At 54.3% G+C, this 27,925-nt stretch overlaps 9 protein-coding genes and 1 non-coding gene across 10 annotated transcripts; 5 read left to right on the forward strand and 5 right to left on the reverse strand.

The window, feature by feature from the left end:
- Positions 1–170: 170 nt before the first annotated feature.
- On the reverse strand, positions 171–6,839 carry P170DRAFT_454047 (FAD/NAD(P)-binding domain-containing protein; the record flags this gene model as incomplete). Its single annotated transcript, XM_024851405.1, has 9 exons — positions 171–991; positions 1,052–1,283; positions 1,332–2,198; positions 2,278–2,534; positions 2,757–2,905; positions 5,262–5,589; positions 5,649–6,023; positions 6,068–6,653; positions 6,709–6,839. The coding sequence occupies 9 exons, from the start codon at positions 6,837–6,839 to the stop codon at positions 215–217; spliced, it is 3,702 nt and encodes a 1,233-aa protein (XP_024708080.1). The 3' UTR covers positions 171–214.
- A 351-nt stretch (positions 6,840–7,190) lies between these two features.
- P170DRAFT_112203 (glycosyltransferase family 32 protein) lies at positions 7,191–8,749 on the forward strand. The gene is made up of 3 exons (XM_024842322.1): positions 7,191–8,028; positions 8,084–8,315; positions 8,382–8,749. Exons 1-3 carry the CDS (start codon positions 7,542–7,544, stop codon positions 8,680–8,682), a joined length of 1,020 nt encoding a protein of 339 aa, XP_024708081.1. The 5' UTR covers positions 7,191–7,541; the 3' UTR covers positions 8,683–8,749.
- Positions 8,712–9,917, reverse strand: P170DRAFT_378906 (PIG-L family deacetylase). The gene is made up of 4 exons (XM_024845467.1): positions 9,592–9,917; positions 9,337–9,527; positions 9,222–9,289; positions 8,712–9,149 (listed from the first exon to the last, which is right to left on the reverse strand). Exons 1-4 carry the CDS (start codon positions 9,875–9,877, stop codon positions 8,816–8,818), a joined length of 879 nt encoding a protein of 292 aa, XP_024708082.1. The 5' UTR covers positions 9,878–9,917; the 3' UTR covers positions 8,712–8,815.
- A 444-nt stretch (positions 9,918–10,361) lies between these two features.
- P170DRAFT_t46 lies at positions 10,362–10,463 on the forward strand. The gene has a single exon. It is a non-coding gene; the product is annotated as a tRNA-Phe (tRNA).
- A 699-nt stretch (positions 10,464–11,162) lies between these two features.
- On the reverse strand, positions 11,163–13,058 carry P170DRAFT_444689 (Rieske [2Fe-2S] domain protein; the record flags this gene model as incomplete). The annotated part of the gene is made up of 2 exons (XM_024850648.1): positions 11,163–12,510; positions 13,045–13,058. 2 exons carry the CDS (start codon positions 13,056–13,058, stop codon positions 11,163–11,165), a joined length of 1,362 nt encoding a protein of 453 aa, XP_024708083.1.
- A 2,108-nt stretch (positions 13,059–15,166) lies between these two features.
- On the forward strand, positions 15,167–16,267 carry P170DRAFT_472674 (extracellular proline-rich protein; the record flags this gene model as incomplete). Its single annotated transcript, XM_024852970.1, has 1 exon — positions 15,167–16,267. One exon carries the CDS (start codon positions 15,167–15,169, stop codon positions 16,265–16,267), a length of 1,101 nt encoding a protein of 366 aa, XP_024708084.1.
- A 505-nt stretch (positions 16,268–16,772) lies between these two features.
- On the reverse strand, positions 16,773–20,326 carry P170DRAFT_351947 (bifunctional cytochrome P450/NADPH--P450 reductase; the record flags this gene model as incomplete). Its single annotated transcript, XM_024843900.1, has 5 exons — positions 16,773–18,301; positions 18,357–19,340; positions 19,394–19,834; positions 19,903–20,148; positions 20,203–20,326. The coding sequence occupies 5 exons, from the start codon at positions 20,324–20,326 to the stop codon at positions 16,773–16,775; spliced, it is 3,324 nt and encodes a 1,107-aa protein (XP_024708085.1).
- Positions 20,327–22,718: 2,392 nt separating this feature from the next.
- P170DRAFT_454054 (uncharacterized protein) lies at positions 22,719–23,712 on the forward strand (the record flags this gene model as incomplete). The annotated part of the gene is made up of 5 exons (XM_024851406.1): positions 22,719–23,014; positions 23,074–23,129; positions 23,207–23,266; positions 23,332–23,403; positions 23,459–23,712. The coding sequence occupies 5 exons, from the start codon at positions 22,719–22,721 to the stop codon at positions 23,710–23,712; spliced, it is 738 nt and encodes a 245-aa protein (XP_024708086.1).
- Positions 23,713–24,453: 741 nt separating this feature from the next.
- Positions 24,454–26,363, forward strand: P170DRAFT_434501 (CAIB/BAIF family enzyme). Its single transcript, XM_024848729.1, has one exon. The coding sequence runs from the start codon at positions 24,668–24,670 to the stop codon at positions 26,153–26,155; it is 1,488 nt and encodes a 495-aa protein (XP_024708087.1). The 5' UTR covers positions 24,454–24,667; the 3' UTR covers positions 26,156–26,363.
- A 301-nt stretch (positions 26,364–26,664) lies between these two features.
- P170DRAFT_352763 (glycoside hydrolase family 16 protein) lies at positions 26,665–27,832 on the reverse strand (the record flags this gene model as incomplete). Its single annotated transcript, XM_024843937.1, has 2 exons — positions 26,665–26,962; positions 27,033–27,832. The coding sequence occupies 2 exons, from the start codon at positions 27,830–27,832 to the stop codon at positions 26,665–26,667; spliced, it is 1,098 nt and encodes a 365-aa protein (XP_024708088.1).
- Positions 27,833–27,925: the final 93 nt, after the last annotated feature.

The following is a 27,925-nucleotide window of genomic DNA, read 5'->3' on the forward strand; positions in this document are numbered from 1 at the left end:
GTGTAGACTTTGCCGCGGAGGGAGTCCATAGTCGAATGATGCACTGAGTTGGGAGTCAGATGGAATGGAGAAATTCGACGCTGGGAAAGGAGTGGACTTGAACAGGTCATGCAGCTACGAGGGGAAGACTTCCCCGCAGTTTCTCCGTGGATTCACACCAAATTGCACATAATTAGTCTCCTTTCTTGATATACATGCAAGGGATAGATGCAGCTCAGCACGTAATCCGGCGTCCTCCTCGCACTGAAAAGACCACCTTCGGCGTCCCCTTTGCGCGTCGCGTCAGATCCGCCCGACAGGAGGTGACCACGCCCTTCGTGTCCCATTCAAACCGCACGGTGCCTCCCCCTCGCAGTCGCACGCCCTTCACCTTCCCTCCTCCCCAGGCGGCCGGAATCGCCGGTCCCAAGACCACCTCCTGCGCGCGCGCGACGTCCGCAGGGCCGCGGTCGAGATCGCGCACCAGCATCGACGCCACCGCGCCCAGGATGCCGTAGTTCGCATCGATCTGGAACGGCGGCGACCCGGAGTACATGTCGAAGCCGTTGTCGGCGATATTGTTCTGCACGGCGAGCGTCAGCGCTGCGTACGCCTCGTCCGTGTTATTCAATAGCATCCAGCAGGCACTGCGCCAGATCTTCGCCCATCCGGTGTTCTGGTCCTCGATGCCCGACCCGCGCGACCGCAGCGTCGTCTCCACGGCCTTCGCCACGCTCCTGTTGCCCCCCTGTCCCGACGACAGCGCGTACCCCGGATACCAGCCGTACAGCTCGGAGAGATGTCGATGTGTGTCGTTCCGCACGTCCCAGTCGACTTTCCACTCTTGGATCTGGCCCCACGAGCCGATGTGCACGCCCGTGTCCAGCTTGGACAGCGCGGCTGAGATAGCGGCTTTGAAGCCTTTGTCGGTGTCGCCCGAGGCGTCCCAGCCGCGGAGGACGTGGTCGAACACTTCCCAGATGAGTTGCTGGTAGTGCGCGCAGCCGAAGGTCTGGATGTGTTAGGTGTCAGGGCTGCCCTGTTGCCTTTACTGACTCAGGGGATTGCTTACCGTCGGGCCATGCTCTGGCGAGTTGCAGGGGTTGACGACTAGCGTTCCATCGCCGGAGTATTCGTCTTCGACCAGCTGCGAGAGCCAGAACTGCGCTGTGCCCTTCAGCAACGGATACCCTGTCTGTCGATACCAGGAGACGTTCTGGGTGTAGTCGAAATGGTCCCAGACGTGCTGCATCATCCACGCGTTCGCCACGGGGTAGTTCGCCCAGCCGGCGCCGTTCTTCATCCTGGGCTGTGTCAGTCGGCGACCGGAAAGCTTCAAGCGGACCACTCACGCTGTGTGTCCGAAAACATTCATCTCGTTATGCACCACCCACCCTTCCTCCGCGCCGTACAGGAGTCTGGCCGTCTCCGCGCCCCTCGGCATCCACGTCTCCGTCATATACGTCCACAGCGGCTCCGTCTGCCCTCCCAGACCCGTCTGCTCCACGCCCCAGTGGTTCATCTGCAGATTGATATTCGCGTGGTAGTCGGCGCTCCACGCGGGCGAGTCCTGCTCCGTCCACAGACCCTGCAGGTTCGGCGGCAAGCTGCCGGGCCGCGACGACGAGAGAAAGAGATATCGACCGTAGTCGAAGAGGAGGTTCTCGACGAAGGGATCGCCCGGCTGGCGGTACGAGGATAGCAGGTCCGTCGTGGGTTTCTTTGCCGAGTCTTTTGGGTCCGGCAGACTGAGCGTGAATCCGCCGTAGATGGACCGGAAGTCGGTAACATGTGACTTCTTCAATCGCGAGAAGGACTTCTTGGCGGCTTTAGAGACGGTGGCTTGCACTTCCTTGGCCGGGTCTTCGCCTTTGAACGAATACCCGGCCGCTGCGTTCCCCTTGCTCGCGTCATAGTTCGTCCCAGCGGCCAGGACGACGTAGATCTCGGATTGACCCGATGGGACGGTCAATTCCGAGGACGAAGAGCACAGATCACCACTTGTCTTCGATCCAGTCACGACAGTCGCCCGCGCAGTATACACCATCCCGATGTCAGGGAATGTCTGGCCGTCCAGACTGACCGTGCCACCGTGACAGGTTACCTTGGGAGTCGGCGAGACGACTTGATTCTCCAGCCCGATCGACACAGCCGGCAGGGACGAGTCCGATCGGACGCGATACACGCAGACCTGGTCGGGGTAGGAGCAGAAGGCCTCTCTAGAAACCGTAAGCCCTGTCTCTCACCAGAACAAATCAAGCCAGGAGACAAATAAAGGGAGAAGAAGAAAAAACATACCGTTGAATCGACCCATTCCCCGCCTTAAACCCGTCCGTATACACCCCCGTCTCTAGATCCAGACTCCGCCGATACCCACTTACACTGCCTAACTCTCCCAAATCCACCGTCAGATTCCCAAGGACCTGATACGACCCGTAGGAGGGGAAATCCGCCAGTAGCGCAGAGACATTGCCCGTGGCGTTGCGGAAGATGAAGTCGCGGATGCCGGGCAGAGCGTCGGCGACGGATGAGTTGGGGTTTCCGCCGGAATAGGACTGGTTTCTAGGGTTAGTGGATTGGTATGGTATAGAGAGGTGTAGATTCACTCACTGGGTCTTCGAATGGTCCTCCGCGCCAGAGCGAGTCGATGTTCAGATTTATGATCTCTTTGGCCTGTGCGCCCAGGGGCATTGCTGGTGGAATTAGTTAGCATACATACGCTGATACTGTATTCATGCAATTGCGAACACGAATGAAATAATATAAAGAGGAGAAACCATACCACCCAGTCGTCCATTCCCCAATGGAAACGCCGTCGTGATGAACTTGTCATATTCGCCCGGAGAATCGGACCACAGCGATTTGGCCGCCGTCAGAGGAAGAGGCAGAGCCAGTGTCCATGCAAAGAAGGGACGCATTTTGCTACCTGAGATCGGACGAATGCGAAGATCAGGAGAGGGGTTGGTACTTGTGGTTTCTTATGCAAGTGGCCTCGGTGAATTTGCAGTCGAGATAAATTAATTGCAGGCATTGATTGGAGGAGTTATTCTTGCGTCGATCGGCGACTGCGGGGGCGAGATTAATGTGCAGGGATGAGCTGAGGGAATTTAGATTATGACTTGAAGGTCTAGGAACAGGAATAGGCCGAATGGATCCTGGATGTGTATTGTAGATCTTCTGTCGGCAGAGATGGAATATCTTAGGTCTGGGTACTGGTCGTCTCCATACTGGTTTCTCGGGTTCCGCGGGTTCCTCGGGTTGACGAAACTACTAGTTAATTAGAAAACAGAAAGGTAATCACCAAGATTGGAACTGCCATCGTTACCTGTAGTGGCGTCGATCTATTACTCGACAATGTGATAGATCAAAGCACTATACCTGAGCAGACTGATCGACACGACGGAGTATAGCCGCACGTGGCTGGACTATCGATGAATTAGACCAGTCGCGGGGAATTGGACATCTATAGACTCATACAGGCAGAAAATAGAATTGAACCTGTAATTTTGAGAAGCTGGACGAGAACTGAACTTGGATTTTGTCTAATGCATACTTCTAGTCTATATCGCAGATGATGTATCGGATGCCTCTGATGAACTCCATTAGGGCGCATCAAACGGCCCTCTCGACCTATCTCGAGACCCAGTAGTTGAGTCCCAATTCCCTATTGCCCGGGTATGAACTCGCGCGGGCTTCATTTCCACCAGGTAGTAACTGGCGCCCTGATAAGCCGGATCCACCTGCGTATTCAACTCGTCCGAGTCTTCAACGGCAGGCTCATCCCGGGATTGTCGCCGATGAGGTCGCCGAAAAGACACATGCAGGGTTCTGGACGAGCTGGTCGAGTGGATGCTGTGCGTGGTGAATTTTGACCTCCAGCGACGGAACAAGGAGGGAAACATTGGAAGGCAGGCGCAGATGATGCTGATGTCCATCTCGATCAGATACAGCGTCCACGGATAGATCGAAATGTCTGGCCATTTTCCATAAGCCTGGCTCAGGGTTTGCAGTGTCAAGGTCCCTGGTACTCACGTGTGAGGTCTGAGAAGTCTACAATTGCAAGACGAGCAACGGTCATGCCACAGACACTAAACGCGAGTTAGCTGGTTCACATCCCAGAACGAAAGTAGTAGACCAACATAGCACCCAGCATAAACGCGCCCGAAACAAGCAGCTTCTGTCGACGGTCCATTCGCATCGTCCAGACGGCGCGCTGCGGGAGGATCAAAACTGCAAAATCGAGGCCCGAGTTGATGGCCCCCAGACTGTAGCTCATCGCGTTGGCGTTCTTGACGATGCCTCGATGCGGGACCCAGGGCTTCCACTTGACTTCGATGGGAATGTAAGCGATAATGGTTACGCAGACGGACGTGATGAGGAAGCCGAGAACGAGAACGTGCAGCACCCAGATCGCTCTCAGCAGGTATTTATGCAGCGCGAAGAGACGCTGGTAGAAGAGCAGAATCGAGGTCTTCGTAAGTGCGATGCTTACATGGTAGGTCACCAGGCATGTCATGACCAGCTACACGCCATCGTGAGTCTTGAGTTTGAGAAGCGGCCGTTCCTGGATTCCTACCTTTATATGAATCGTTGGGACAGACGGCATGAGCTCTAGGGCACGATAGCCATCATGTCCGATGGTGACTATCACTACCGACCCAACCATTGCACCGTAAGCGAACACAAGCGATACCAGACATACCCAGTCATCGATGCGGATTGAAGATGCCAACCACCGGGATAGAAAGCGAAGGGTCACACAGATACTCGCTAACAAAGTTATTGTCGGTGCCACACTCAGAAGGGTCAGTCCTCTTGAGCTGGTACCTGGGATGTCTGCCATTGTTGGTGGTTCATGAGCAGAGGAAGACGGCTTGGGGCTGTAGACTGCTATATATAGGTAAGGTTCGAGACACATCCACCACGGCGCCAACGGATTCCAATTTGTAATTTATATATATCCAATGCGATCCGGCGCGTTAGTCTAGTTGTCAACGTCGTGACGCCAGGAAAAAAGCCTGGAATTTGAGATGGATCGAGATGGGCGAGTGTGGCGACGGACTGCATGGCATCCCCGAGTCCAGACAGACTAGACAAGGCCCATGCGCCAAAGAAACAAATCATCCTCGTCCAAGTCAATACTCGCAAGGCCCCGTGGATCTGACTGGCTACCGATCGTCCGGAACAAAGAAAGCCTGGCGTCAGTCTAGCCTTTAGTCTAGCCTTTAGCTCCAGCCACCACCTCCCATGGTCTCTCCTTCATTCGATCTATCACAATTTACTCTCGTGGCCCTCTTGATTCGCCTTCTTCCACATGCGGATTCTCCTCTGATGCCCCTCCATGAAATCATCCACCCACGCCTGCTGGAACACCGGCAATCGCCGACCCGACCCCTGCGGCTCTCCTGCCAGCTGACGCAGCTGCTCAAAGTACTGCTCGAAATCCGGGTGAAGCATTAAGAAACCCGGTCCGTCGCCCTTGCTGGCAATCCTCTCCGTTTCCCATCGACGCTGCTCGTCCAGCGAGGGTAATTGCGCCTTGCCGGCGAGGACGCGAGCTGCGGCGACGGCTTGCCACTCGAAGACTTTAAAGGTCAGTCCGGCGCCAACCTAGATCCCAGTTAGCTCATCTTCATTGAACTCTATTTTCGACCGGGACGGAAGCATACCGCTCCGAGGAACGCCAACGACGGGTCCCGTTGATGGAAGACATGCAGATAGAGATCCGGGACGCGGTTGTTGCGGACCGGAATATCCGGCAAGAAAGGCAGCGTCCAAGTGAATCCCGTGCCGAGAATGATGTAGTCGACGTTGGCGACGGAGGTGCCGTCCTCGAAATGTACCGTTCTCTCGCCGTTGTCGCTGGAGATATGTGAGATTGGTGGCCGACGCTGGATCTGCGGATGCTTGAATGCCTCGTCGCCAAAGTAGACGTTGTATTTGCCGCGAACGACGGCGTGAATAGGAGCCTGTGCAGAGCCGATCAAACTGACTGCCGTGTCTGCTGCGGAGACGGAGGCGCCAACGGTGATGACCGTCTGATACTGTCAATGCTGGCTGTTATAGTGAAGAAGTCTGAGGGTCATACCTTGCCGCGATATTGCTCCGGCCCTCGATACTGCTTGGTATGCAGCACGCTCCCTGGGTATCTCGCGGAGAACTCCTTCAGTCCGGGAATTGCCGGCACAAAGGGCACATTGTAATGTCCCGAGGCTACGACCAGCGCATCGAACGACTCCGACCACCAGTAGTCAAAGCCGCCCGGTTTCCCTGCGCGGCGGAGCGTCAGGGTCCACTTGCCGGTGGCCGTGTCTTTGACGGCGCGCTCGACGGTGGTGTTGTACTCCACCAGGTCCTGGTAGCCGTGACGATTCAGGAGATCCTCGATATACTGGCGGATGACGGTGTGGTGGCGAAACGGCGTGTCCGGGCCATGCAGGTTCACCGACTCGGCAGAGCGAATGGCTGGGATCGACTCCTGCGAGTATTCCATCACGGAGGCTTCCACGTTGGTGTGCAGCGTGGGATACACATGCGAGTCGTCGAAGCGGTGCTTCGACAGCGTCGGCGCATACAGCGGCAGCTCCGAGGGAATTGCCACCGGTGAATCTGCCGACCTGGTCGAGAGACTGTCGATATCAAGCGGAACGGGGGTCTCGCTTGTTCGAGAGACCCTGGTGACGTTGAGGATGGGATATTGTCATGCAAGTACAAGCCGAGGAAACATACCAGCACCCGCCCGCTTTTTCCTGTCGCTCAAAGACGCGCACCACGTCAAACGCCTTCTCCTGCACGAGGGCATCCACCGCAATGGCCCCGGCGGGACCCGTACCGATTACAGCAACTCTTTTGGCCGACATTGAGAGGTGAAGCTCTACAGACGTCGATCTGCAATCAGGGGGTGTCTAAATAGGGTCAGGGTGGTGCAAAGATTAGGGCCGATTGCATCAGCAGAGTCCACTCAGCGGCGAGTGGAGCGTCCATCCACGCCCAATTCTGCACTTACTGGACAATTCTCGATATTGTAACTATTCCTCCGCACGGCTTCTTCTGTCTGATGATTTTCACCGACTGCAATTAACGGGGATCTCTCCAGCGTTCTCCATTCGAATTTTCTACGGGCTGTCGGTCACGTGTGGCAAAGCAGTGTGATTGGTCGAGGTGCCTGGCAGGGATGGATGTGATTGGCCACACGGGGCATCCATCAGCCGATGGGCAGCGGTGATTGGATGTGTAGTACCTATGGACTATGGACTGCTACTTGGAGTATTGTTGATTATGGATACCTATGGAGGCAATAAAATGGAACTCTCCGGTTGTCTCTGGTGAATATAATCAGCCTACCAGACAAGCTCCGACAAGCCAGACAAGCCGGTCAAGCAATTCTCGAATCTCACTTTGTCCCACGGTCAAACGCTTCCAAAAAGGCCTGCCTACTGGCGTTACACGATGCATCGCCCAATGTACCACCCTGGGTTCTGTTCTCCTTTGCATCCATGGCCTGTTCCCCCATCCTGCCTCGAACTCGACTGCGAAGTACTCGACAAGCCAATTGACCCGTCATGCTCCTCACGCGGGTCCGCCTGCTGCTCGTCGTCCTACTCGTCTTTCTGCTGGCCTTCCTGCAATCCGCTCTAGCGCTTCAATTGTACCTCCTACTCCGATTGCCCTTTGTCTGGCGCTCCTCGTCCGCCGACTCCATCATCTCCCTCCATCGCGACCTCTTTGACCTCTCGTTCCACTCCTACCCGGCATCGCCTGTTCCCAGCGACTCGGAATCCGCAGGCCTCTCGCAATTCGAGCTTCTTGTGCCCGCGAGACTCCATCATATCCACCTGGGAACCGCCGAGCTGCGTCCCGAATGGCAGGCCGCGCGGGCCGAGTGTCTGAAACAGCACCCGGACTGGGAACCCTTTCTCTGGGACGACGTGGCCGCCCGGCGCCTCGTGCGTGAAGAATTCCCCGAGCTTGCCGATCTGTGGGAGAATTACCCGTACCTGGTGCAGCGCGTGGACGCCCTCCGCTATATGGTGTTGTACAAGTACGGAGGTACGTCGATGTCCCGGTCCACGCGGTAGAATCCACGACTGACGCCACAATCCAGGCGCCATCCTAGACTTCGATCTGGTCTGTCGCCGCCCGCTCGATCCTCTTCGTCGCTTTGAATTCGTCGCTCCTGCGGCCCATCCGGCCGGCTTTTCCATCGGTATGATGCTCGCCGCGCCGAATCACTCCTTCGTCGGCGATCTCATTCACCAGCTGCCGGCGTTTAACCGGCGGTGGCTTCTGTTGCCGTATGCGACGGTTATGTTTAGCGCTGGATGTCACTATGCTTCGTAAGTGGACTTGTTCTTCTCTTTTCTACCCAATTGTTCTAGCGCATCGCTGACAACAGCTACTAGAACCATCTACACCACCCAGCGCAATCGCACCGGCCTGCGCATTCTCTCCGGACCGCCCACAGATCCAACCATGCACATGCTCAACGGACTGGTGGACACGCCGTTGTTTCGACACCTGGGGACCTCGTCCTGGCATGCGCAAGATGTCGCCATGTTCAAACTGACGCTGCGGGGGAGCTGGACGTGTCTGGTAGCGTTTGGAATCGGGTTCGGGGCTGTCGTGCTCGTCTCTTTGGGTGCGTTTGGGGTTATGCGACGGTCGTTGAAACGGGCTAGGGCGACGATCACGAAGACGGTGTAGTTCTACTGTCTTTCTCGATGGCTATCATTCTGGATCTTCTATTTTTGTTTATCTATCACCAATCTTTGCACCGAATTGACTAGTGGATTTTTCACCGCAAACATAAACACATTCGCCTAATACTATCCATAATTCAAGAAATCCTTCGCAGATCATTCATCCACATGTACCGACTAAACACTAGATAGAACCCCCTGTCCCACGAATACTGGCTCCAATGCGCCCTGAACGCCCTCCTCCCTTGGAAATACCGCCCCCACGGACTCACCAGGAGGACGTGATCTCCGTAGGTATCTCCCGCTGCATTTTGGGCCGGTGCGGACGCGAATAGCGCCCCCATGATTCGCCATGTAAACGGGATACTGGTGGGGATGAGATCGAGCAGTCCGGCGTACTTTCGCAGGAGGGATTTGGTCTGGAGGGCGTAGGCCGGGTGGTGGGAATGCGGGTTGGTTTGTATGTATTTTCTGTTTAAGGCTATCATTAGCATTCAATCGGCGTGATATCATAGCCGAGGAAGTAAGAAAGAGGAGATATACCTAACACCCCCAGCCACAGCCCTATGGTTCAAATGTCCCGAGATCCCTCCATCGTCGAATGTCACGATCTATCGCATCATCAGTATCAAGTGAGCACCAACAGGATCCTACGCACCAAGTCTACCCCCCACCGCGTCACATACTCCCTCACCATTTCGGCAATCAGCTCCTCTGACCACCATTTTTTCGGATCATCCTGCAGCTCGAAGTGATCGAGCCCTACGCATCGAGATGCTTTAATCCCGGCCACAGCGCAGGCGGCTTTCAGTTCCGACTGCCGGGTCGAGCCGACCCCGTCGTAGTTCCCTTTAACTCTAGGTATCAGATAATGTCCTTGCTCTTGCAGACAGGCGACTAAGGAGTGACAAACCAGATGAAAGGACCAGCAAAGACTTCTCAACGCCCGGGTCATCCTCTCTATATAGAAGCGTCGGGCTGAAGAAGAGGGTCTCGTCGTCCGGGTGGGCCGTGACGAACAGGATGGAGGTGGCGCGGCGGAAGGTGGGGGATACGATGCGCGGGTTGTTGGCGAGAAGGTAGCCGAGGAGATGGTACAGGATGAGGGCGATAAGGGTCGAGGTGGCGAGGAGGGTGGTTATGATTGTCAAAGGACGTCGTCCAATGCGCCGGAGGAGGTGTTTCAGGATGTTTAGCATCTTGGAGAGTTGAGGTGGAGGTGTGCGGTGGAGGGTGGAGGGTGCAGGGGTGCCAGGCAGAAGCCATGGGCGTGGCAGGCTTAGCTGGCCAAGGCGGTTTTTGTGTAACCATGGCTTGGGTGTGACAAGCGTGTATAGGATGGATGAGCTAGCTCTCAAGAGCCAATAATACTTAGATCGTTCTCTGTTCAAATGGCTTGCATCTCCGAGATAGGCTATATATATCTTTCTTTCTACAAGATGCCTCAGCGACATTACTTCCGGTTCAAACAAAGAGCATTCAGACGTACACTCAAATGAATCATTGATCATTACACTGGCAATTGAAGCCTGTCCACCACTGGTGCACATTGTGGACAGCAAGAGGCAGATCGACTTGTGTAGATCCTCGAGATTCCCCACCGGAACATGCCGAGGCCTCAGATGGCACCCATTTTCTTCTTTAGGACCAGATTGTTAAATAAAGAGACGTATTACATCAAATGGGGTGATAGCTCAGTTGGGAGAGCGCACGACTGAAGTTTACTCGGTCAAGTCAGTTCATCTGGCAATCGTGAGGTCACCGGTTCAATCCCGGTTCATCCCATTCTTCATTTCTTTTTCTTTTTGCCTGCCTCCTTTACCTCAAGGCAGAAAACACCCATGCCAGATCATTCTCTGAAAAATAGAAACTCTTTTTATTGTCAAACTCCCAACCCGTCAGATAGGCTGACCCTTTCTTAATCTATCATCAACCTTCAATCATCCATCTTCTTTCTATGACCTGCTCTTTTACAACACACCCTTAATTAATCCCGACCGTAATCATGCAATGTCTGTCATTCATTTCTGTCATAAACATAAGAAGGAGGAAATGTTCCCACTGAATATCAAACCCCTTGGCATGCATCGCTCTGGGCATATTCTAGAGACGCATCAACCCATCACCAGATGTCCGCCGGCCCAGATCTTCGCCAGAGCTATAAACCACAGGGATATGGACATGACACCAATCCCGGGCAATTCGATTGCGAACCGTGAAATGTTCGGGGACCAGCGTTGGCTGAATGAGGCAAATATCGTCTGCTGCCTTGAATCGCACCCGAATGCTGCGAGATTGGCTGGAAAGACAATGTCTTGGCGTGGTGGAGAAAGCAGCATGAATATTGCCGCAAGTTGTGGCGATGTGACTCTTCTCCTGCTGGGCATATCACTTATAAAGTAATATATCAGGCCGGGATCTCGTGCTTGTCAGATCGTTCTTTTGAGCTGCCGGGGCTCAACTGTAAAGCGATAGATTCGAACCTTAGGCTGCCTCAATTCCGTGCAACCCAACCAGATTTTCATAATATTGTTGATCCATGCCTGCCTGCGCTCTGGCTTCCTCGTTGAAGGGTCCCCGAAGAGCGCCTCTGAAATATTTCTGTACATTCGAGCGGAAGACCTCAACGGGGTCGGTTTCTTCCTGCCGGCAGATCCACGAAAGCCATCGGTGACCGGTTGTGACGTGGGTAATCTCGTCGTTGTGGATAATCTCCAGCGCGTCCACGCTTTCCTTATCGCCGGCCTTGCGGAACTTGTCGATGGTCATCGGGTTGACGTCCAGACCGCGGGCTTCGTGGACGAGGGCAATGATGCTGATTCGTGCCCGGAGGTCATGAGCCGTGGAGGTGGCAGATTCCCAGAGACCATGGTGAACGGGAAGGGCTCCAAAGTAGGATCCCATTTCTTCCAGACGGGCCCGGAGCAAAGAAAAGTGCTTGGCTTCATCGTTGGCCACCTTCAACCAGTCATGGAAATAGGTCCGGGGCAACTCCCGAGGGCTGCCTTGCGACGCTGCCTCCGTCTGGAAGGCGGCGAATCGGATGCAAATATCGAGGGCAAGGTCGATGGCCCACTGTTCAATATTGGCCAGGGCGTGTAGCATAGAAATTCTACTTTTGAGGGTGCCTCCCTTTCCTGCTCTCGGCATCTCCCAAGGTTTGACGGACGTCAGTCCATCACGAGGCGGTTCAGCCGGAGCGGGCACGGTGCCACGTCCCAGCGGCATGGGAGACGACGAGCCCTCCCTCTCGGTAAAAGTCGCATACAGATGTGCCGTCAGTTCAATCTTATGCTCGGGATTGGATGTATTTAAGATGTGCGCACACCAGTCGCAAAGTGTGGCCTTCTCGTCCAGATACCGAGCCGGCTCAGATGGCAAAGTCTCCTGGGTTGGTGCAGTAGATTTGCTTGCTGGCTCGTTCTTCTTCAGCCGCATCTTCTCGCTCACTGGCTCGAGTTTGGTGGCGGTGATGTTGTCTCCAGGATACTGCATCGCCACATTCTCACCGTGAACGTTGATGGGGAACGTGCAAGCCGTGATCCCGACACTCGATTCGCCCGTCTCTACATTGAAATCGTACGCATGCCACGGACATGACACGATATAGGCCGAATCTTCGATGTCAACTGAGCTGTCCTGCATCGGCCCGCCGGCATGGGGACATTCGGCCTCCATCGCGTAATACAACCAGCCGTCATCGGTTTCGTTTGCACTTTTACTTCTCCCGCTTGGCGATTCGATAGACGGTAGGCGGAATAGCACCAGACGCTTGCCGTCCGACAGATGAATCACATAGCGCGATTGCGAGAAGTTGGAGAGCGGCCCAAGGCTGACTGACACCATGATTGTGGATGCAAGCCACAGCGGGGCAGGAGGCAAACAAGCACCAACAAAGTGAACGTGAAATGGATTCCAGTTGACGTTTTGTTTGATGCTTTTTTTGGCCGGAGAAATTTTAGATCACGTGGTGGACGCCCCACGTGGGGTGCACTAGTCCCCATCGGGAATCCATATTTCCTTTTCCTGCTTCTCTTTCGTTCTTTCTTCTCTTCTCGTCAATTCTCTTCATCATCGAACTCTTTCATCATGAAATGTGACAATGAGCTATTTCTCCAGCCACCAAATCTCCGAGATAGTGTCAAACAAATTCCCCCCACAAAGCTAGGGAAATACACGGAATCCCAACTACAGCTGATCTCATCTGATACAATTTACAACATCAATTAGTTCATACACTGTGTGTCGAGCAAGGGCGAGCAACTCTGAATGATGGTCATTCAATTGGCTGAACGTGTAACTAGCCCTGAAAACCAACAGTAAGGGGCGTCACATCAAGAAATCTGATTGATCATCACCGAGACACTTGACTGTCGTCATCGTTCCAGGGTGGAACATGCGCTATTGTAGGAGGGTTGGAAGCGTCAGCCTTGGAACCTTCGGGATTCGAGAAAATTCAATTCAAGACCGGTCTGATAGTGATACACGGATCACTGCCTAGGCCCTGGCTGTCCGAATGCCGTGTCCGATGTGTGCACCCCCGTCGGCAGTTAGAGTGGTCCTGATTCAGCGAAGATCGTCCATCCGAGGGCTTCGGTACCTGTCTTCCCTATATGACGATCGAATTATGGTTTTCGGCCATCAAGGCTAGGTCGTGGATTAGATTGACCGTGGATTTGTCAATTCTAGAACCCATTGACGACCGCTGTGGGAGATGGATAGACTGTTCCCGGTACGTGGGACGATCCTTGCGTTGTTCCGCAAGAGGCCCAGAATCTGGAATTATGACCTCCGGGCTGTTGTACTTGGAAAGTGCCTATGCTGAAGGGAGATCAAGGAGAACCCACGACATACGATGGTGAGAGTGTTGCTGCTACTGTTGCTGCCAAAGCGACCCTAATGGAATCGTGTTTATTCTTATCGTGATATTTCTCTTACAGTTTCATACTAGCAGCCGGCTTGAAGTTTATTTCACGGGGCGGAAGTGCCTTTTAGATTATGAGCCATATTCCCACCATTGAGGGACCATGCTTCTACAGTGTGGCAGGTGCAGGCACTAGGATGTCAACTGGCAAGGGCTGCTGGCACATTTCAGGGGAAATGTGGCAACTGATCATCAAGACAAGTTTTGGACATTGCAGATACCAAATGACAAAAAACATGAGGATAGGGCACAAAAGGCGCGCATGCCTGAGGCATCCGTGGTGCGTGATTTTCCCGCGGCTGTTTTTGCCGCTCGATCCTCTCCTTTCTTCCTTTTTTACCTCGTCTTTCTGGTTCAGGGCCAGGAACAACCTTTTGATGACACGTCCCCGGGGAAACTCCGGTTCGGAATCTGTCGGTTTCATGGCTCGAGGGTGTTCAATTGCTTCATTTTTCAGACATTTCTGAAACGTAGCGACAACCCTGTGCTCTCGGACCAGACCCCGAATTCGGCGAAAGCCATCTGGCTGCACCAACCAGAATGCGACGATCGTCGCCACTCTATACACCTGATACGTACCTGACGGGAAACGGTTCGGATTGAGTGACCAACACCTATGGGGTCCCTTGCAGATGGTCAGGCCAACAGCGAACGGACTGGGGTGATCCTGGCTTCTCCCCGGGGCGCGATTCCCAAGGCCGGTTCAGACTCGGTGGAAGAATGCTGATCTGGCGTACCGCAGGTAGATTGGGTTCTCACTGGCCCTACGACGATGGCCACCCATGGTTTTATGATGCGTGTCGATCGTGAGATGTGGGGCTTCCCTCCACAAAACACCCAGATCGTCCTCTTATTCCCATGGTAGGGGCGCAGTGTGCGGCTTTGCAGAGCCTACAGACACTCGGTAGGGACTCGCGTCGCTGGAATGGAAGCATGGGAGAACCATCGCTGTTCCAGGATCACGTCATAAAGCGTGGAAATTAAGTTAAGGTCTGCGATATGGTGTGCGACTCCATCGTCTTTCCCTGAGGAAAGTCTCGTTTTTGAGTCTCGGTCCCGTTCCTTAACCTTGTTGGCACCCTTAGCCAGGAGACCCTGGAACCTGCCTTGTTTCGTATACAGGAAGATCATTGCAATTTCTGCTAGCACGGCAGTGACGGCACTAGCATGGCGTGCGCTCACAGTCGAAGATACGCCGTTCGGACGGCTGACGTCTAAGGCTCCACGATGCATCCACTTCTCAATATTGTGTTTCTTCGATGGACCCGATGGAAGGATATGCCTGTCCGTGGCTTGGTGATCTTCTTACAGCCTTCCTTGATGAGGTGCTTTCGGTCCAAATTGTACTGATTACTCGTCCCAGTTCTTGTCAGGTTGTTGCTTTGCGTCCAAATCTATAAAGGCCAGGCCCCGACCCGTCCATGACCATCTTAGAATCCAACTCAGTGAGCTCGGACTCGATTGAATCTGGTATTCAATTCTTTCTCTCTTGTGATTTGATATCATCTGCCTTTCCTTTTGACGAAACCACCGAAATACATTCAGTCTTTCAATTTCTTTCAAAATGAAGTACTCCAACGCCGCCATTCTGGGTTTCATGGGCTGTGCCCTCGCCTTGCCCACTCCTTCCCAAGACGAGAGACACCAGGGACTCCCGAACATTCCATTCCCTCTTCCAAGCGGCCTTGCCCATCCTTCTGGTGGACTCCCTAACCTACCGATCCCGACTGGGGGATCTGGAGGATCTGGCGAGTCCGGAGGATTGCCATTCCCTATCCCTAGCGGACTCTCCGACTTGCTCCATCCTTCTGGACAGTCTGGAAGCTCTGATAGCTCCAGTGGCTCGAGCGGCTCTGGCGGCCTGCCCGACCTCTCTAAGCTGCTGCCCACCGGACTTCCGATCAAGCGCGACGAAAGCGGTGGCCTGCCGTTCCCCATCCCTAGCGGAATCTCCGACCTGCTGCCCTCCGGAGGATCCGGCGAATCTGACTCGTCGAGCGCAACCGGCACCTCTGGCGGATCCAGCGGATCCGAAGGTCTGCCCTTCCCTATCCCCAGCGGAATCTCTGACCTGCTCCATCCCTCTGGAAGCTCTGGTAGCTCCAGCGGTTCGAGCGGCTCTGGCGGTCTGCCCTTCTCTCTGCCTTCCGGCCTCCCCGACATCTCCAAGCTGCTGCCCAGCAAGCGCGACGAAAGCGGCAGCCTGCCGTTCCCCATCCCCAGCGGAATCTCCGACCTGCTGCCCTCCGGAGGATCCGGCGAATCTGACTCGTCGAGCGCAACCGGCACCTCTGGCGGATCCAGCGGATCCGAAGGTCTGCCCTTCCCCATCCCCAGCGGAATCTCCGACTTGCTGCACCCCTCTGGACAAACCGGAAGCTCCAGCGGCTCCAGCGGCTCCGGTGGCCTGCCCTTCTCTCTGCCCTCCGGCCTCCCCGACATTTCCAAGCTGCTGCCCACCGGTCTCTCCCTCAAGCGCGAGGAGGATGCCGCCCTGCCGCTTCACTTCTCCCGCCTCCCCAACTTCCCCGAGTTCCCTAAGCCGACCGGTGGCTTCCCCGAGCTCCCCAAGCCCGTTGGTGGCCAGCTCCCTGGCTTCCCTCCTGCTCCGACCCCGACCAGTGCTGCTATCCCTACTGGCTCGGCCGTTGCTTTCAAGGCTTAAGTAAATGAGCCTGCAACTTCGTGATATCGGGACGATATGATGGGATGCAGAAGTCTGACGGCAGACTATGATGATACGGATATGGTCGTGGATATGAATATGGGTACGGATATGGATATAGATAAGGGCTGTGTATTCAAGTTCCAAGAGATAGACGATAGGTGAATACAGATGAGCTGGATATAAGATTGACCCGTGCCGTCTAGGAAATCAGTAAGACCTTCACGCACATATGTATTTGACGATTAGAAACGACTTCAGAAAAAGAAAATAAAAAAAAAATAAAAATAAAAAAAATAAGAGGCCGAAGGGCCGCAATCTAACATTTTATATCCAACCTAATATAAATTTAACAGTCTTGTCCCTAGAAAAGACTAGTCCAAAATATGCAAGCGAAGGCCTGGTCTTCCAATCCAGTCCCATCCCATCATTTCTATAAACATTCTCAATGCAACCCAAAACGCTAAGACTCAACCAAAAAAGAAAAAGACATGGGTCACTAGCCTCAGGTGAACACGTCGGTGGCGTATCTCTCCTTCGTTTTCAGACCTTCTAGGAACTCCTCTGCGGCCTTCTCCTCGTCGCCCTCGTCGACATCTTCGCCGCTCTCGCGCTTGAGTTGGTAATGCTCGCGGCGCTTCTCGAGATACATGGACTTGCAGGCCTGGCGCACGCCCTGGCCGACGCCCGTCGTGCCACAGACGTAGACGCGGGCACCGCTGTCGAACAGGTCGACCAGCTCCTTGCGGTCGTCGAGCATCAGGTCCTGCACGTGGCGGCCGGGCGTGCCGTCGGCGGGTCGGCTGTAGGCGTAGCGCACGGAGACGGCGCCGAGGCGCTCCCACTCGTTCAGCTCGTCGGCGTGGATGTCGTCGCTGCCCTGAGTGCGGCAACCCACGTAGAGGATGGCCTTAGCGGCTTTGCCAACTTCTGGGTGTTCCTCGGCCGAGCCCATAGGGCTGCGGCGGCCGCGGATCTTCTCGACGCGGTCCATGACGAAGCCGCGGAAGGGGGCCAGGCCGCTACCCGCGCAGGCCATGATCATGGGCGTGTCGAGGTCCACGGGCGGCTTGAAGCCCGCGTGCGACGGGCGGACGGAGATGTGGGCGCGCTCCTCGGGTTGCAGCTCGGACAGGTACGTGGAGGCCACGCCGAGATACTGCTCGTCTTCGGAGGCCAGGGACGGGGCGTTGAGCACGGAGAAGGTGATCGAGCATTCTGTGGGGTCCACCAGGGGCGAGGAGGAGATGGAATACTGACGCACGCGCATGGGCGGCAGCATGGCCAGGAAGTCGCCGATGGGGAGGTTGACGGAGGGGTACCGCATAAGGATGTCCAGGGGGCTCAGACGCTTCTTGCTGATCTCCTCGGTGAACCTGGTGGGGCTGGACGCGAGATATTGAAGCTCGGCCTGAACGTCCGCATCCGAAGAAGCGGCGTTGGCAATAGTGGTAACATCTCGCTTGGAGGCCGGCTGAGATAGCTCGACGTACGTGGCAAAGAGCTCGAAAGCGGAGATGGGCGCGTCCAAGGGGATCGCGGTGGGCCCATTGGAGGTCTGGGATGGCTTCGAGACCGTCAGCATGGCATCCGACGGGAGATTGAAGCGACTAATCGCTCGTCGGACGATATGCTCCGGGTTTGTGGGAAGCACGGCAAGGTAATCACCGCATTGATAGGTCATATCGACGGGAAGCTTGAAACGAATCATCCTCTTAACGGGGGCTCCAGGTGCCGTCAGAAGTTTGTTCTCGATAACAGACCCCTCCTGCAGCTGAAGGCCTAATGTTGAGGGCCGAGTTCCCTTGCTGACGTCCACCTGAAGGGCGGATTTGCTTTCTTTAGCCTCGGAGCGGCCGAATTTGCCCGTCACCGCAGGCCAGAACGAGGATTCGCCCCAGTTATCGAAATTTGTGAACATGTCTGAGTTGGCGGCATCGGCGACTCCAAGGTCACAAAGACGGTTTCCACCGCGCTCCTCAACCAGCTGGTTGATAGCTTTTGGGATTCGATGGAAGGTGGCTTGCCAGTCGTCTGTTTTGTGGTTAGCGAGAATGCGGAAAGTTGAGGGGCCGAGAAAAGTACTTACGATGACCACAGCCAAAGACGGCGTAGTTTGTGCCCTCGAGTTCGTTCTCCTTCAGGTTGCTCAGCCACTCGAAAAAGTGAGCGGCATTGTCCGGGGGTTGGCCTTCGTACGAGGCCGATATGAAAACCACCGGGTCGTTCTTCGGGACGTTCTGCATGGCTGAGTCCAGAGACTTCACCTCAGCAGCAAATCCATATCCGGCGGCATCATCTGCCAGTCTTCGAGCAAACGCCTCACAGGTGCCAGTGTTGCTGCCAAAGAATATGTGCATCGGCTTAGCATCGCCCGCCGGGGTCGCCTTCTTCTTACGGTCTTTGCCGTTCGCATCGGAGTCTGCGGAGGGAGCCTCGCCGCTGTTCAGGAAAGCACCCAGCTTGGTGGCATCCAAGCCATTTCGAAGGGTCGCCTTCATGTGGAAGCCCTCGGGCTTGATAGTGAGGGTCTGCTTCAACCGCAGGTCGTAGCTGGGATCGTCCATCTGGAAGTTGAAATTCTGCAGGAGCATCGACACCAGAAGCAGCACTTCTTGCCAAGCAAATGGACGACCGATGCAGGCGCGCATGCCGTTGCCAAATGGCTTCCATGCGTTCTTGGGCAGTTTCTCAAATTCGGCGTCCAGCATTCTCTCCGGCCTGAATTCCTCCGCGTCATCGCCGTAGATCTTAGGGTCCCGATGTAGTTTGCCCAGCACGGCAACAATGGCCTCGTCTTCTTCCAGGACGTATTTCCCGCCTCCAAGAGTCACAGGAGTCTCGGTGTTCTTTGTGGGATGGGCGTGGAAAGCAATCAAAGGAGCCGGGGATCGCAGACGGAGGGTTTCGCGCATCACAGCGGTGATGTACGGCAGCTTCGACACATCCTCCACGGTAATCTTGCGTCGTCCGATCACCGTATCCACCTCTTGCTGTGCCTTCTGGTAGGCCTTCGGATTCTTGAGCAGGTAGTAGAACAAGAACGAGAGCATGCCAGAAGTTGTCTCGTGGCCTAGAACGCCAGTTAGCTCGTCAAAGCACTCCTATGTGGATGGCATTCCGTACCGGCAATCAGGAAGGTAATCATGTTGTTGATGATGGAGCTGTCCGAGAGACCTTGACCGGTCTTCGGGTCGCGGCCCAGGATCAGGGCGTTGAGGAGATCCTTCTTATCCTCCGGGTTGTTTTTGCGGGCATCCACCAGGTCCTGAGCCAACTTCCGTAGGAATTCAATATCATGCCAGTACTTGTTGTTGTCGCTGGTGGGGAGGCTGTTCATGAGCGCCGGCCGCCGGGCTCTGTCACCCGAACCTTGCAGCAACGTGACCATCGCCTCGACGAACGGATGCATATCTTCATGGTAGAATGAATTGAAACGAGTACCCATCGAGCAGAGGGCAATGGTGTCTAGGGCTAACCGGGTGAAATCATCGGTGACCATGATGGGCACATTGGGGCCCTGACGGGCCCATTTCAGGGCAAGCTGACTAGCGATGTCGTACATATCTTGACGGCGTTAGTACCAACATGGGCGGATTAGACAACCAAAAACAAAAAAAAAAAAAAAAACCTACCATCGAACATCGCTCGAATTGTGAGAGGTCCAAATGCCGGAACCAACACTCGGTGTGCGATTTCCCAGTTCTCTTCCCCGGGATAGTGGGCCGTGAACAGGCCATCTTCGACACCATTTCGAATTTCTTGCAGGCCCGCTACGACTTTTTTGGTGAATCTCTCTTCGTTACAGATCTCGTCGACCAATTCATGGGTGCTGATGAAGACTCTCGTCTTTCCGACAATGGATAACCGAAAGATCGGGCCTGGGAAGCGTCAGCTGGACAGCCGATCTGGGCGCACGGCGGGAGGGAAGCTACCATAGGTATCTGCCATCAACGAGAAACTCTGCTCAGGCACCTCGGGGTCGACATCCAGCACGTTCCCCAGGAAGGGGACGCCTCTAGGCCCCGGAATGGGGATGTATTTCGATTCGTTCGCCATCGGGGATCGATGACGTAGACGAGATGGCGGGGTTCCAAGGAGCGAAGCGATGATTCCCAGGGATTTCGTCGGTCACCAATGCGAAGGGGGAGGATGGAAATGGCGATGGATTGAAGCGGTGTATCAGGAACCGACGAAATTGATGGAATTGGTGACGGACGAGGGACTGAAGAGGGAGGGATGCAGAGGGGCGAGACGGTCAGTATTTAAGGTTATACCGGGGGGGGGGACGTTGGCTGTAGCACGTGTGACGGGATGGACTGTCGCAAATGACAAGACACGCCCAGAAAATACACGGTCAACAAAAATCAGACAAAAAATAAATAAAAAAAGGTAACAGCAGATAAAGGTCGAGCTCATGGCATCTCGAGATCGGGCGCATGCCTGGAAGAGGAAATGCCTCGGATGTGGCCGTGGCAGAGCAGATTAGAATCCGCGTTGTGCTGATTGACGGGCGCCTTATGCTGTCGGGGCCTCATAAGATGTGCATAAACGCGTCCCAACGGTTCCACCGCAGACTCGGAGAACGCCGTTTCCATCGCGACTTCGTGCGCCGATGCCGACCTGGACTCCTGGTCCCGTGTTCACTAATCATCTGCCTGGCATCGACTGTCCCTTGTCCCTTGTCCCTTGTCACTGTCACTTGTCAGTCTGCCATTCCACGACGATCCTTCGGTCGGTCACTTGCCACCGCGGGATTACCTAATGGTCCTGGCACGCTGGGCATAATTCTTGCATAATTGAGGATAATCGTGAGACGAAGGAGTCGTCATCCAAATAAGCAATCGGCTAGACCAGTGTCGAACTAGAAACTGACTGCATAAGTGGGATAATAATGCTAATCTCAGGGCTGACTAGAATAAGGTGCGATAAGATCGAGTCGGATCGACGCGGCCTGCCTACCGAGGGCCAAGCATGCAGTGGCGCCGTCAGCAGTCCGATTGTCAATCCGACAGAGATCCCTGCGTCCTTCTACGTCATTGTGCTCTCCTGGAATATCCAAAGAGGCTGTGCTTGAGTATTGATGCAAGTTTGAGACTGACTCGTGGACATGGCTCATACTCTGCCCTATGGTACCCCAACTGCTGTTGTCGCTAATTCTTCCAAACCACATGTGCAGCGAGCATGAAAGGCAGGGCCACAAAGTAAGATATATTCATCAATTCATCCATTCATCCCTTAGAGTATCTTGAACGTGAGTTTGTTCTACCGCATCTGCAGTGGTAGATGGTAGTATCCGTCCTACCTTTCCCACAGAGCACTCAAACAACCCCGATTTCAAAGCTCCAAGTCTAGCTAGAACCTGGAAGTACGACGAAGGGCAGTCCTCTGATATTTTTATATCCAGAAGGGGCACAAGTCTGTGGTTCTCCTTGGTCCGGAGGATGTCTATGTGAAACTGAGCTGGTCACCGTTAATTGAAGATTAATTAATTAGGGCTCCGGCCGATCACGCCATGGGCCGTCTTCTCGGTCTCTGACTCTCTGTCAGTCAGGACTCGTTGCCCATATGTAATTACCCCACAATTGCTCGGAGAAATTGGTCATAATTCATTTAATAGGTGTTGTTTAATCAAAAGACTCGAGTGGCATTTCGACATCCTGGAATCGAGTTGCTCACACCCCACTTAGCGCTTGGTCTTGTCTACGGAGTAAATTGGTGAATAATGATACTTCGAAGCAATTTGCCTGGTCAGTTCAAACTTCAGACTGAGTAAGCGGACATAACGGGGATGCTAAATGCCTAGTAAATAGCAATAAGGTTGCCAGAGTCCCGACGTGAGTACTAGTTTATATCGGCCTCGCAACCCGCGGTCTCCACCGCAATGCACTCCACCGGTCAATAGGGGAAATGATGCTCATCAGCCTTGAATCCTCCCCAATTCGAGACTCGAACATGCAGTAATTTGGACAAAATACGAGTACGGTCACGGACGTTCCATTTCTCTGCGGGTCACGAATCACGATATGGGGGGCTTTCCCACAACTCCATGTCATGAATTCTTAATCTCCCCCATTTTCATTTAAACATCGGCGAGATTTCGCCAGGCCGAGCACTTAAAACAGCCTAAAGAGCAGCCAATTCACCTGGACTGTTTCAGTCGCCCGCCAGTCTCGTTCTGGGCTCCCAACAACCAATGGGTCCTCTATATTCTGAGTATATTTTTAATTTAGTCTCACGGTAGTCATCTCCCCTGAAACAGTTTCACCTCCTCCGGAAGCTAAGCTTTTCAGAAATCATCACCTTATATCTTAGCCATGCTGCCGCTATGCTTTCTTCCTCTTCACCTTCCTTTCGTTCTCTAACCCATTCATTCGCTTCTACTTTTCATTCTTTCCCGTAGCGACCGGCTCGTTACTCTTCCATTCTTTCCCTCAAAACCCCCATCATCATGCGTTCTGCCTATACCACCGTCCCTCTGGCTCTGGCCCTCCGCGCCGCCGCCACCACCAAGGACTCCTGGGCCTTTGGAAACGGCTTCTACTCCGGCCCCTCGTCCGGCAACGCCCACATCACCAAGGCCACCTGGTCTCTCGTGCCCCCCGCCGTGCCCGAGGGCGTCACCGTCGAGGACGAGAGCGACCAGGTCTGGGTCTCGCTCTGGATCGGCCTGTCCTCGACCGCCGGTGACGAGGGCGCCAACCTGTACCAGCCTTTGCTGAACTGGTCGCCCGACCAGGAATCCCAGTATGTATTCCAATCCTTATTTACAAAATTTTGGATCATATAAGCTAACAAGACTGCAGGGGCTGCTCGGCTAGCGCTGAGGAGTGGTGCGTTGCTGCTAGCACCTATACTCCCGGTGAGTCCCTCATTCTTTAGCCTAGGGGGATCGAAAGTCCCCAGTTAGGTTGCATATTAATACTAACGCGATTCCAGACGGCCAGAACGGCCAGGCCTACGTCACCGTGCCTAAGGACACGCAGGTTGACTTTGAGAGTGCGTCCTCCCCTCTTGTTCCACAATCCATGCGCACCAGAACCCCTCAACTGACATGATCCCAGCCTCCGTCGAAAACAAGAAGGTCCTCCAGACCGTCACCATCGACGGCAAGGTCGTGTCGAAGGAATCCGACGGTACGTACAGATCTAACCCTACGAATGATCAACCCAGCTAAACACCGTTCCACAGCCCTGGACAGCGACCTCCTCTACCTCTACTCCGGAGATGAATGCTACACCGGCTCCGGCACCTGTGGCACCCTCGAGGCCTACAGCTACACCAACATCACGATCCACCTGAGCGAGGCCGACGAGAAGTACGGTGACACCCTCAGCTTGTACAGCGGCACTGCCTCGACCGGTTTCACCACCTCCGACAGTGGCAAGACGTGGCATGCGGATGCCATCAAGATCAAGCAGGACAAGTTCAGCAATGTGCAGTAGGTATATTGCACAGCACTACTTGGTTTGGTTTAGACCAATAAAGATGGGGATGAGAGGATGCGTGGTTTGTTTGGGGTTTATTCTTTTGTGATATATATGTCCAGTACATACATTTATTGAATAAATTGTATATCTAGCAAATTATTTCATATACGGAATAGGCGTAAATGTACCACTTAGTCACAATATTAAAAAGGAAAGTATGCCCGGTCAAAATAATAATAGAAAAAAAAATCTAGTGCCAAGTTCTTCACTCTCTAAACTAACAGACTCCACCGACTCCACTTCCTCTACCAGTCAAGAACGCCAAAATGAAAACTAGGCAGTCATGTTCTCCAAATAAAATCCGTTTTACGGTTTTACGGTTTTACGGAGTAGAATGAGGGAATATTGTCGACAGCCACGAGCAGTGGCCAAGATAAGATTGAGCCGAGGTTCAAGATGGGAGGTTGGAATGAGTGGGACTGACCAAGACTCACTCTCAGTGTAGGTAGTACGAAATAGAATGAAATAAATTGACCCGTTTGAATTCTTTGGACAGTATTCAAACAGTGAGACATGCATCGCTGAGTGTGATGGAGTCATTAGGGCAAGACGTGAGAGAATAACTGCCTAAGGCAGCTATTTGCCTCAGGCCTCCAGCATCTAACCGACGTCATGACTCCGGTTTATAAGGCTGACTTATTCTAGAATGAATCCATGCCCAAGAGGTCGATCGTTCAAGACACGCCATTCTATCACGCAAAAGCACCTACACTTTCTGTAGGCTGCCACGAATCAACGCAGCCCTCGGCCGTGGGCGCCGAATAATGCCTCATCCATTCCGGAGTTCCAGCCGTTTCGCCGAGTCAGAGAACCTTCATAAACATCCGCTAGACAGTCAATCAATGTACAATGCTCATCTGTGCGTTCTAGGCTGACATAAAAGACGATATTGTCCCCATTTCGTACAAAAATGTCCGAGTCTTCAATAACAAACCACCCGGCGCCAGACCGGACGACTTTCTCGGCCCAAGACACCGTGCGGTACATCTGGCAAGGACTCGGCCTTCCGGATGAAGCGCTCCAGTCGCTTCAGATAAGTGGCGACGAGAAATGCCTCCCGTCGTCTTTCAAGATCGCAGATCTAGCCCAGGCATCCATCGGATTATCCGCCTTGCTTGCGGCACTGATTCACGCCCGGCGGAATTCCATCCCGACTCCGATCGTAAGCGTCCCGCGCCAGCATGCAGCCATCGAGTTCAATTCGGAGAAGCTCTATACGGTAGCAGGCCAGCCAGTTCCGTCCGTATGGGGACCTATTGGGGGTTTGCACAAATCAGCGGATGGGTATGTTCGCGTGCACGATAACTTCTTGCACCATCGCCACGGCACGGCGGCTCTACTAGGATGTTCGCCTGATGCCGATCGCCCGGAAGTCGCCGCCAAGATCGCGGGCTGGCGATCGACGGACCTCGAGTCGGCTGGAATCAATTCTAACCTGGTGATCGCGGCGCTCCGGAGTTATTCGGAATGGGACGCCCTGCCGCAAGCTCAGGCCGTGTCCGACTTCCCTATCCTCCTGCGTCGTATTGGGGATGCCCCGGTTGGGTTGCCGCGGGAGATGCGTGAAGCGAATGCCGACAAATGTCTTCGGGGCCTGCGTGTGCTTGAACTGTCGCGGGTCATCGCAGCCCCTGTGTCGGGAAGGACGCTGGCTGCCCACGGTGCGGACGTGCTCTGGGTGACAAGTCCGAATCTACCGGACCTGCCCTCGCTGGACCGGGACTGTGGTCGGGGGAAAAGAACGGTCCAGGTGGACCTGTTAACCCCAGAGGGTCAGAAAGAGCTCGATGCCCTTCTTGACGGTGCCCATGTTTTCGTGCAAGGCTATCGGCCAGGAAGCCTTGCGTCCCGCGGCCTGTCGTCGGACACGCTGGCCCAGAAGTTCTCTCACCGGGGAATCATCTGCGCAAATATGTCAGCATACGGACCGACAGGGCCCTGGGCCAACAACCGAGGGTTTGATTCGCTGGTCCAGACGTGCTCTGGGATGAACGTTTCCGAGGCCGAGCATTACGGTGCCGGGGAGCCTGCTCGCGCGATGCCATGTCAAGCCCTAGACCATGCTGCGGGCTATTTCCTCGCGTCCGGCATTCAGGCTGCGCTTTATAAGCAAGCGACCGAGGGCGGATCCTGGGAAGTCAACGTGTCTCTGGCCGGTGTGATGAAGTATCTGCGATCGCTGGGACAGTTTGACGGGAAGGACGGCTTCGGCTCGCGGGGCTATAACCAGATTACCGACGTCCCCGAGGAGTATTTGGAAATAACGGAAACCGGCTTTGGGCAGATGAAGGCTGTGCGACATTCTGCCAAGGTCCAGGGCACCGAGATTGGGTGGGATATCACGCCCAATCCACTAGGTTCAGACGACAAGAAATGGTTGGAAGTAACGAGAGAGTAAATGTGTCTATAGCGAACGTTCAAGACCAATAGCCGGGAAGAAACCCAAGGTAGAAAGTCGAAACTCCCCAAACAAGCAACCAATGGAGGGATTTGAAGAACAGTAATCAGATGGCTGAAAGTGAAACGATACAAATAGATAGGTATATACAATCGACGGAAACCTCCTCAAAAGAAAGGAGGGAGGTAGAATATGGACATGACTATGAAGGATAGATACAAGAAAAAGGAGTGCGAGGATGTATCATGAGTCTGACTTCACCACTGACGCCAAAAACCCCGTATATCTCCAACACCAACCCGTGCAACTTTGGCCAGCAAAGCAGGTGCAAGGATACAATTGTTTGGATTCCGCGGCACCTTTGCACGTGGGTGTGGCAAAGTGGACTGGCCCCCTTGCAGATCAGGCTGCACGAGGGAACCCTCCAGGAATTGGTTTGATTGAATGGTTTCGGAATGAACGTAAGGGAGAGTCGGTTCTGATCGCAGAATCGTCTGGGCGGAAAGTGTTTATGCTACCGGCTGGTAGCCCTTGTGTCGGAAATCGGCTTGCTTCCAAGTCGTTTGTTGGAGGTTGGTCATCTCGGTCCGGTCGCTGTTCCATTTGGCGTCATCGAGAGCATGTTCGAGACGGCCTCTCTTGCGCTGCTTGATGAAGAAGAAAACGAATGCGACGATGAGAATGATACCAGCTGCCGCCGCACCGCAGTAAATACCGACCCTCGCCGCCTTCGGTAGCTCGGCCCATTTCTCGGCCGTGGACTTCGGTGGAGGCTTGTTTAATTCTTCGAGGGTCGTTGAATTACCACTAGCCATCGGGTTAGCCTCATGTTTTCTGGTTTGATCTGCAAAAATGGAGGGGGGCAGGGAAAACCTACTCGGCAACCTTTATACTTTCCCACGAACCGGAGCGATCGCCATACGAGTACTCCTTGCCGGTGTGGAAGTCGTGCACACGCACCTTCTTAACCACCATGGTGTAAGGACCCTTGTCATAGTCGACCTCACCTCCAGCCCATTCGATGGTTCCCTGTTTATTTCCAGAGTCACCGGCCGGCCAGACACCGAATCGCACGTTGCTCGGCGTTTGCGGGAAGTTCTTGCCGTCCAGGGCATCTTCGTATTTCAGCGTCCGCACGAGATCGCCGTCTAGCCACCACTCGATCTTCTCTTTCGACCAATATGTGGTGTAGTTGTGGAATTCGGTGTCGGCATTGGACAGACCGTGATATCCACCGCGGTCGAAACTCGTATCGTTACCCTTGCCGAAGTAGTTGGACTGGACCTCGGAGGTGTTGTAGCCGACCCATTCCCAATCGATCTCGTCCCGATCGGCGGACTGCAGCACGACACTGCTGATAATTCCGGCACCCTTGGCCATCTTGACGTGGGACTCGACGATTCCGAAGAAGATGTAGAAGTTCGACTGCAGCGTGGGGGATTGTAGCTTCGTTTTGATTGTGAATTCGGCACCCTCGTCGGTGTAGTAGAGTCTGCCATTGGTGACGTTCCAGATCGTGTCGTCGACGGTCTTATTGAAGACCCATGAGTGGTTGGTACCCAAAGCCGGCGCTGCCGGACAGTCGTCTTTTTTAAGCGGATCGCAGTCGGTGAATGTCTGCGCCGTGACGCAGCAGACGGCGATGGCCCAGAGCGTCAAAAAGCGAAGGAACGACATGGTGGGAGGACGGACGCGTCTAGAGCCAGCTCCCCCCGGGTGAGTTTGAAAGGCGGCGGATTTGTTCTGCGGTGTTTCGCAATGGTCTATAGA

This window comes from Aspergillus steynii, assembly GCF_002849105.1.
Source record: "Aspergillus steynii IBT 23096 chromosome Unknown P170scaffold_2, whole genome shotgun sequence".
NCBI lineage: Eukaryota > Fungi > Ascomycota > Eurotiomycetes > Eurotiales > Aspergillaceae > Aspergillus > Aspergillus steynii.

Bases quoted from the DNA above. Each gene is read 5' to 3' on its own strand.
- P170DRAFT_112203 (XM_024842322.1), top strand. From the start codon at position 7,542: ATGCTCCTCACGCGGGTCCGCCTGCTGCTCGTCGTCCTACTCGTCTTT. The intron at 8,029-8,083 runs GTACGTCGATGT...GCCACAATCCAG, and splicing joins GGTGTTGTACAAGTACGGAG to GCGCCATCCTAGACTTCGAT. The intron at 8,316-8,381 runs GTAAGTGGACTT...AACAGCTACTAG, and splicing joins GCTGGATGTCACTATGCTTC to AACCATCTACACCACCCAGC.
- P170DRAFT_434501 (XM_024848729.1), top strand. From the start codon at position 24,668: ATGTCCGAGTCTTCAATAACAAACCACCCGGCGCCAGACCGGACGACT.
- P170DRAFT_378906 (XM_024845467.1), bottom strand. From the start codon at position 9,877: ATGCTAAACATCCTGAAACACCTCCTCCGGCGCATTGGACGACGTCCT. The intron at 9,528-9,591 runs GTTTGTCACTCC...CTAGAGTTAAAG, and splicing joins TTTGCTGGTCCTTTCATCTG to GGAACTACGACGGGGTCGGC. The intron at 9,150-9,221 runs GTATATCTCCTC...AGCCTTAAACAG, and splicing joins GCTGTGGCTGGGGGTGTTAG to AAAATACATACAAACCAACC.